This window comes from Dendropsophus ebraccatus, chromosome 1 (genome assembly GCF_027789765.1).
Source record: "Dendropsophus ebraccatus isolate aDenEbr1 chromosome 1, aDenEbr1.pat, whole genome shotgun sequence".
NCBI lineage: Eukaryota > Metazoa > Chordata > Amphibia > Anura > Hylidae > Dendropsophus > Dendropsophus ebraccatus.
In genome coordinates this window covers 2317582-2329255 of record NC_091454.1, presented here as the reverse complement: position 1 = coordinate 2329255, position 11674 = coordinate 2317582, and the positions used below count along the sequence as shown (strand labels likewise).

Sequence of the window (11674 nt, the reverse complement as noted above, 5' to 3'; positions counted from 1 at the left end):
CCCAGATATCACACACACAACACACGTCCCAGATATCACACACACACACACCACACGTCCCAGATATCACACACACACAACACACGTCCCAAATATCACACACACACCACACGTCCCAGATATCACACACGCGTCCCAGATATCACACACACGCGTCCCAGATATCACACACACACAACACACGTCCCAAATATCACACACACAACACACGTCCCAGATATCACACACACAACACACGTCCCAAATATCACACACACAACACACGTCCCAGATATCACACACACAACACACGTCCCAGATATCACACACACACACACAACACACGTCTCCCAGATATCACACACACAGGTCCCAAATATCACACACACAACACACGTCCCAGATATCACACACACACACACAACACACGTCCCAGATATCACACACACACACAGGTCCCAAATATCACACACACACACACACACACACAGGTCCCAAATATCACACACACAACACACGTCCCAGATATCACACACACACAACACACGTCCCAAATATCACACACACACCACATGTCCCAAATATCACACACACACACACAGGACCCAAATATCACACACACACCACACGTCCCAGATATAACACACGCGTCCCAGATATCACACACACGCGTCCCAGATATCACACACACAACACACGTCCCAGATATCACACACACAACACACGTCCCAGATATCACACACACACACAGGTCCCAAATATCACACACACACCACACGTCCCAGATATCACACACACGTCCCAGATATCACTCACTCACACACGTCCCAGATATCACACACACACACACAACACACGTCCCAGATATCACACACACACACACACACACACACACACAACACACGTCCCAGATATCACACACACACCACACGTCCCAGATATCACACACACAACACACACACACGTCCCAGATATCACACACACAACACACACGTCCCAGATATCACACACACAACACACACACGTCCCAGATATCACACACACACACCACACGTGACCACAATCTGGTCACCGCATGCCTCCGGCCGCCATATTGGATGTTCCCCAGAAGATATCACACACGCGTCCCAGATATCACACACACACACACACAACACACGTCCCAAATATCACACACACACATACGTCCCAGATATCACACACACACAACACACGTCCCAGATATCACACACACACAACACACGTCCCAGATATCACACACACACAACACACGTCCCAGATATCACACACGCGTCCCAGATATCACACACACAACACACGTCCCAAATATCACACACACACACAACACACGTCCCAGATATCACACACACACACAACACACGTCCCAGATATCACACACACGCGTCCCAGATATCACACACACACAACACACGTCCCAAATATCACACACACAACACACGTCCCAGATATCACTCACACACACGTCCCAGATATCACACACACACCACACGTCCCAGATATCACACACACAACACACACACGTCCCAGATATCACACACACAACACACACACGTCCCAGATATCACACACACAACACACACACGTCCCAGATATCACACACACAACACACACACGTCCCAGATATCACACACACAACACAAGTCCCAGATATCACACACACAACACACGTCCCAGATATCACACACACACACACACACACACACAACACACGTCCCAGATATCACACACACACACACACACAACACACGTCCCAGATATCACATACACACACAACACACGTCCCAGATATTACACACACACAACACACGTCCCAGATATCACACACACACACACACACACACACACACACACACACAACACACACCACACGTCCCAGATATCACACACACACGTCCCAGATATCACACACACAATACACACACGTCCCAGATATCACACACACACACACGTCCCAGATATCACACACACAATACACACACGTCCCAGATATCACACACACACACCACACGTCCCAGATATCACACACACAACACACACACGTCCCAGATATCACACACACAACACACACACGTCCCAGATATCACACACACACATACCACACGTCCCAGATATCACACACACACAACACACGTCCCAGATATCACACACACACATACCACACGTCCCAGATATCACACACACACGTCCCAGATATCACACAACACACGCCCCACATATTACACACACACACCTCATACATCACAAACACACACATCACACACACCTCATACATCACACACACATCACACACACACCTCATACATCACACACACCTCATACATCACACACACACACACACACATGCCCTACATCACACACACACGCCCTACATCACACACACACCTCATACATCACACACACCTCATACATCACACACACACCTCATACATCACACACACCTCATACGTCCTAGATATCACACACACACCTCATACATCACACACACCTCATACGTCCTAGATATCACACACACACACCACAGGTCCCAAATATCACATAGACACAACACACGTCCCAGATATCACACTCACACATACACACACCTCATACATCACACACACACCTCATACATCACACACACACACGCCCTACATCACACACACACACGCCCTACATCACACACACCTCATACATCACACACACACCTCATACATCACACACACACCTCATACATCACACACCTCATACATCACACACACACCTCATACATCACACACACACACGCCCTACATCACACACACCTCATACATCACACACACACCTCATACATCACACACACACCTCATACATCACACACACACCTCATACATCACACACACACACACGCCCTACATCACACACACACACACCTCATACATCACACACACCTCATACATCACACACACCTCATACATCACACACACCTCATACATCACACACACCTCATACATCACACACACACACCTCATACATCACACACACACACCTCATACATCACACACACACACCTCATACATCACACACACACCTCATACATCACACACACACCTCATACATCACACACACACCTCATACATCACACACACACCTCATACATCACACACACACCTCATACATCACACACACACGCCCTACATACATCACACACACATGCATCACACACACACCACATACCACATACATCACACACACACACACCTCATACATCACACACACACCTCATACATCACACACACACATGCCCTACATCACACACACCTCATACATCACACACACACACCTCATACATCACACACACACATGCCCTACATCACACACACACACACACACATGCCCTACATCACACACACACACACACACACACGCCCTACATCACACACACACCCTAGATCACACACACACACACACACACCTCATACATCACACACGCCCTACATCACACACACACCTCATACATCACACACACACACACCTCATACATCACACACGCCCTACATCACACACACACATGCCCTACATCACACACACACACCTCATACATCACACACACACCTCATACATCACACACACACCTCATACATCACACACACACACACCTCATACATCACACACACACACACACCTCATACATCACACACACACACACACCTCATACATCACACACACACACACACCTCATACATCACACACACACACCTCATACATCACACACACACACACACCTCATACATCACACACACACACACCTCATACATCACACACACACACACACACACCTCATACATCACACACACACCTCATACATCACACACACACACCTCATACATCACACACACACACCTCATACATCACACACACACACACACCTCATACATCACACACACACACACACCTCATACATCACACACACACACACCTCATACATCACACACACACACACCTCATACATCACACACACACACACCTCATACATCACACACACACACACCTCATACATCACACACACACACACCTCATACATCACACACACACATACCACATACACACACATACCACATACATCACACACCTCATACATCACACACACACACGCCCTACATCACACACACACACACACCTCATACATCACACACACACACACCTCATATATCACACCTCATACATCACACACATCTCATACATCACACACACACGCCCTACATCACACACACACATCTCATACATCACACACACCTCATACATCACACACACACACACACACACCTCATACATCACACACACACACCTCATACATCACACACACACACGCCCTACATCACACACACACCCTCCATCACACACACACGCCTCATACATCACACACACACACACATACCACATACATCACACACACCTCATACATCACACACACATGCCCTACATCACACACACACACCTCATACATCACACACACATCTCATACATCACACACCTCATACATCACACACCTCATACATCACACACACACCTCATACATCACACACACACCCTACATCACACACCTCATACATCACACACCTCATACATCACACACACACCCTACATCACACACACACACCCTACATCACACACACACACCCTACATCACACACACCTCATACGTCCTAGATATCACACACACACACAACACACTTCCCAGATATCACACACACACACACAACACACGTCCCAGATATCACATACACACACAACACACGTCCCAGATATCACACTCACACATACACACACACACCTCATACATCACACACACACCTCATACATCACACACACACACCTCATACATCACACACACACACACACCTCATACATCACACACACACACACCTCATACATCACACACACACACACACCTCATACATCACACACACACACACCTCATACATCACACACACACACACACCTCATACATCACACACACACACCTCATACATCACACACACACACCTCATACATCACACACACACACACACCTCATACATCACACACACACACACCTCATACATCACACACACACACACCTCATACATCACACACACACACACCTCATACATCACACACACACACACCTCATACATCACACACACACATACCACATACACACACATACCACATACACACACATACCACATACATCACACACACACACGCCCTACATCACACACACACACACACCTCATACATCACACACACACACACCTCATATATCACACCTCATACATCACACACATCTCATACATCACACACACACGCCCTACATCACACACACACATCTCATACATCACACACACCTCATACATCACACACACACACACACACACACACCTCATACATCACACACACACACCTCATACATCACACACACACACGCCCTACATCACACACACACCCTCCATCACACACACACGCCTCATACATCACACACACACACACATACCACATACATCACACACACCTCATACATCACACACACATGCCCTACATCACACACACACACCTCATACATCACACACACATCTCATACATCACACACCTCATACATCACACACCTCATACATCACACACACACCTCATACATCACACACACACCCTACATCACACACCTCATACATCACACACCTCATACATCACACACACACCTCATACATCACACACACACCCTACATCACACACACACACCCTACATCACACACACACACCCTACATCACACACACCTCATACGTCCTAGATATCACACACACACACAACACACTTCCCAGATATCACACACACACACACAACACACGTCCCAGATATCACATACACACACAACACACGTCCCAGATATCACACTCACACATACACACACACACCTCATACATCACACACACACCTCATACATCACACACACACCTCATACATCACACACACACACGCCCTACATCACACACACCTCATACATCACACACACCTCATACATCACACACACACACGCCCTACATCACACACACCTCATACATCACACACACCTCATACATCACACACACCTCATACATCACACACACCTCATACATCACACACACCTCATACATCACACACACACACACCTCATACATCACACACACACACCTCATACATCACACACACACACGCCCTACATACATCACACACATCTCATACATCACACACACCTCATACATCACACACACACACGCCCTACATCACACACACACCTCATACATCACACACGCCCTACATACATGACACACACCTCATACATCACACACACCTCATACATCACACACACACACCTCATACATCACACACACACACGCCCTACATACATCACACACATCTCATACATCACACACACCTCATACATCACACACACACACGCCCTACATCACACACACACCTCATACATCACACACACACACGCCCTACATACATGACACACACCTCATACATCACACACCTCATACATCACACACCTCATACATCACACACCTCATACATCACACACACACACCTCATACATCACACACACACACACACACACACACCTCATACATCACACACACACACACACCTCATACATCACACACACACATACATACACACAAACATACACACACACACACACACACCCTACATCACACACACCCTAGATCACACACACACACATGCCCTACATCACACACACACCTCATACATCACACACGCCCTACATCACACACACACATACACACCTCATACATCACACACACACATCTCATACATCACACACACACATGCCCTACATCTCACACACACCTCATACATCACACACACCTCATACATCACACACACCTCATACATCACACACACCTCATACATCACACACACCACATACCACATACATCACACACACACACCTCATACATCACACACACATGCCCTACATCACACACACACCTCATACATCACACACACATGCCCTACATCACACACACACGCCCTACATCACACACACACACACACACACACACCCTACATCACACACACACACCTCATACATCACACACACACACACACACCTCATACATCACACACGCCCTACATCACACACACACACCTCATACATCACACACACACCTCATACATCACACACGCCCTACATCACACACACACCTCATACATCACACACACACACACACATATGCCCTACATCACACACACCCTACATCACACACACACACCTCATACATCACACACACACCTCATACATCACACACACACATACACACACACACACACATACACACACACACACACACACACACATACACACACACACACATACACACACACACACACCCTACATCACACACACCCTACATCACACACACCCTACATCACACACACACACATGCCCTACATCACACACACACCTCATACATCACACACACACGCCCTACATCACACATCACACACGCACACCTCATACATCACACACACGCCCTACATCACACACACACACCTCATACATCACACACACACCCTACATACATCACACACACATGCATCACACACACACCACATACCACATACATCACACACACACACACCTCATACATCACACACACACACACACACACACGCCCTACATCACACACACACACATGCCCTACATCACACACACACCTCATACATCACACACACATGCCCTACATCACACACACACACTCCCTACATCACACACACACTCCCTACATCACACACACACCTCATACATCACACACGCCCTACATCACACACACACCTCATACATCACACACACACACATATGCCCTACATCACACACACACCTCATACATCACACACACACACACCTCATACATCACACACACACACATCTCATACATCACACACACACACACCCTACATCACACACACATCTCATACATCACACACACCTCATACATCACACACACACACCTCATACATCACACACACACACCTCATACATCACACACACACACGCCCTACATCACACACACACACCCTACATCACACACACACATACACACCTCATACATCACACACACACACATGCCCTACATCTCACACACACACCCTACATCACACACACACATACACACCTCATACATCACACACACATCTCATACATCACACACACACACATGCCCTACATCTCACACACACCTCATACATCACACACACACACCTCATACATCACACACACATGCCCTACATCACACACACACACGCCCTACATCACACACACACACGCCCTACATCACACACACACACGCCCTACATCACACACACACACACCTCATACATCACACACACACACACCTCATACATCACACACACACATGCCCTACATCACACACACCTCATACATCACACACACACACACACCTCATACATCACTCTGCTTCTCAGTGACTTGTGGATCTGTTTTTTTTTTTATTTTTGCCCTTTCAGAAACTTTTAAAGAAACAAAATTATTATCGGTCTATTAAGTGTCATTATGTGTAATAGCGAGCGCTCATCTACCTGTCACCTCCGCAAAGTGTCACTCACCCAGGGGGGAGGGGAGGGGTAATCCCATCAGGAAGCCCGAGCCACCAGCATAATCTCTACACAATGGTATACAGGAAAACACCAACTATCTCCCATCATCCTCCCTGACCCCAGGAGCTGACACTCTAATCTCCTATCACACACAGTGTATCATCACTCCCATCCTCCTCCCTGACCCCAGGAGCTGACACTCTAATCTCCTATCACACACAGTGTATCATCACTCCCATCCTCCTCCCTGACCCCAGGAGCTGACACTCTAATCTCCTATCACACACAGTGTATCATCACTCCCATCCTCCCTGACCCCAGGAGCTGACACTCTAATCTCCTATCACACACAGTGTATCATCACTCCCATCATCCTCCTCCCTGACCCCAGGAGCTGACACTCTAATCTCCTATCACACACAGTGTATCATCACTCCCATCATCCTCCCTGACCCCAGGAGCTGACACTCTAATCTCCTATCACACACAGTGTACCATCACTCCCATCATCCCCCCTGACCCCAGGAGCTGACACTCTAATCTCCTATCACAGTGTATCATCACTCCCATCCTCCTCCCTGACCCCAGGAGCTGACACTCTAATCTCCTATCACAGTGTATAGAGCTGTATGCAGTGAGCTCCCCCTACTGGTGGCTGCAGGATGTTAGACATGTAAGTCTGGTTGTGTGCAGGGGGTTTGGAGCTGTGTGTCAGTAGAATGCTATAGAACAATCCCTTAAAGGGGTTATCCAGCACTACAAAGACATGGCCACCTTTCCCCTCTCGTCTCCAGATTGGGTGAACTTTGAAAGTCAGTTCCCTTGAAGTAAACGGAGTTTGTGTGTAATCTGTTTTATTGACAGCCAGACGGAAAACAGTAGTTGCAATACAAATAAACTGCACTGGGTAGCGACCTGCGAGTCGCATGGCTTCATATTCTCAATATAAGAGAAGGAGCAACATAAAGCTAACAATAGTATATACCACAATCACATTACAGCAATAGTAACAATAGTATCAATAGTAACAATAGTATATACCACAATCACATTACAGCAATAGTAACAATAGTATATACCACAATCTCATTATAGCTATAGTAACAATAGTATATACCACAATCACATTACAGCAATAGTAACAATAGTATATACCACAATCACATTATAGCAATAGTAACAATAGTATATACCACAATCACATTACAGCAATAGTAACAATAGTATATACCACAATCACATTACAGCAATAGTAACAATAGTATATACCACAATCACATTACAGCAATAGTAACAATAGTATATACCACAATCACATTACAGCAATAGTAACAATAGTATATACCACAATCACATTACAGCAATAGTAACAATAGTATATACCACAATCACATTACAGCAATAGTAACAATAGTATATACCACAATCACATTACAGCAATAGTAACAATAGTATCAATAGTAACAATAGTATATACCACAATCACATTACAGCTATAGTAACAATAGTATATACCACAATCACATTACAGCTATAGTAACAATAGTATATACCACAATCACATGGCAGCAATAGTAACAATAGTATATACCACAATCACATTACAGCAATAGTAACAATAGTATATACCACAATCACATTACAGCAATAGTAACAATAGTATATACCACAATCACATTATAGCCGCACAATCTGATTGATGCAGGTGGAGAAGAAAAAGAAGTAAATGGAGCTTAATAGCAAACGGCACCTGAGCAGGAGACAAGAGCGGGGCAGAGGTGGCCGTGTTTTTGTAGCGCTGGAGAACCCCTTTAAGGGGGGGGGGGGTGAATGAAGCGGCAGATACAACCATAACAATACGGCGGCTCCTGTGATGGTTAATGATTGGTTATTGATCGGCCAGGACGGGTTCATGCGATTCAAGGTTTGTGTGCTTGGCCGGCGTCCAGGGGCGGATTTGGCGCGGAGTGGGCAGCGACCTCTGATCAGCTTGTGGGGGGATCTGACCACTTAGCAGCTCCCCGGGGGATTTGTGGTGTGTGTAATGCCTGGTGTCAGCTGTAAGCTGCGGATTAGCCACAAAGGGGACGCTGCGCTATCTCTCATGTCTTAGAGAGGCCAGGAATCCGCGCAGGACGCCATGCCGCTCAGCAGGTCCCTGTCCGTCACCTCCCTCAACGGACTCCCACAATGGGAGGATGAGGAGCTCCCCATAGACGACCTGCTGCTCTTCGAGATCTCCTGGGAGGTGACCAACAAAGGTCTGTAACCATCAGGGGGGCTGCCCACCCTATCCTGGCTGATACCAGAGAGTAATACAGTGTATATACCTGTCCTATGGCTGATACCAGAGAGTAACACCGTGTATATACCTGTCCTATGGCTGATACCAGAGAGTAATACAGGTATGTACCCTGTCCTATGGCTGATACCAGAGAGTAATACCGTGTATATACCTGTCCTATGGCTGATACCAGAGAGTAATACAGGTTTGTACCCTGTCCTATGGCTGATACCAGAGAGTAATACAGTGTATATACCTGTCCTATGGCTGATACCAGAGAGTAATACCGTGTATATACCTGTCCTATGGCTGATACCAGAGAGTAATACCGTGTATATACCCTGTCCTACAGTCACCTCCCCCCCAGCCTGACATGGCTGATACCAGAGAGTAATAGATTGTATAGACCTGTCCTACAGTCACCCTCACCCCAGCCTGACATGGCTGATACCAGAGAGTAATAGATTGTATATACCTGTCCTACAGTCACCCTCACCCCAGCCTGACATGGCTGATACCAGAGAGTAATAGATTGTATATACCTGTCCTACAGTCACCTCCCCCCCCCCCCAGCCTGACATGGCTGATACCAGAGAGTAATAGATTGTATATACCTGTACTACAGTCACCTCCCCTCCCCCAGCCTGACATGGCTGATACCAGAGAGTAATAGATTGTAACTCTTTTATTTTATATAAAAAAAATACAAAACACAACCCGGCATATCGGCCATAACAATAAATCATAAACAAATGAAATAACAGAAATATAAA

At 46.4% G+C, this 11674-nt stretch overlaps 1 protein-coding gene across 1 annotated transcript in view; it reads left to right on the top strand.

The window, feature by feature from the left end:
* Positions 1-10632: 10632 nt before the first annotated feature.
* GYS2 (glycogen synthase 2) overlaps positions 10633-11674 on the top strand; it is a 103661-nt gene continuing 102619 nt past the window's right edge. Inside the window, exon 1 of the mRNA XM_069950759.1 lies at positions 10633-10878. Coding sequence (XP_069806860.1) covers positions 10758-10878 — 121 coding nt within the window. The 5' untranslated portion in view covers positions 10633-10757. The remainder of the gene's footprint in view (positions 10879-11674) is intronic.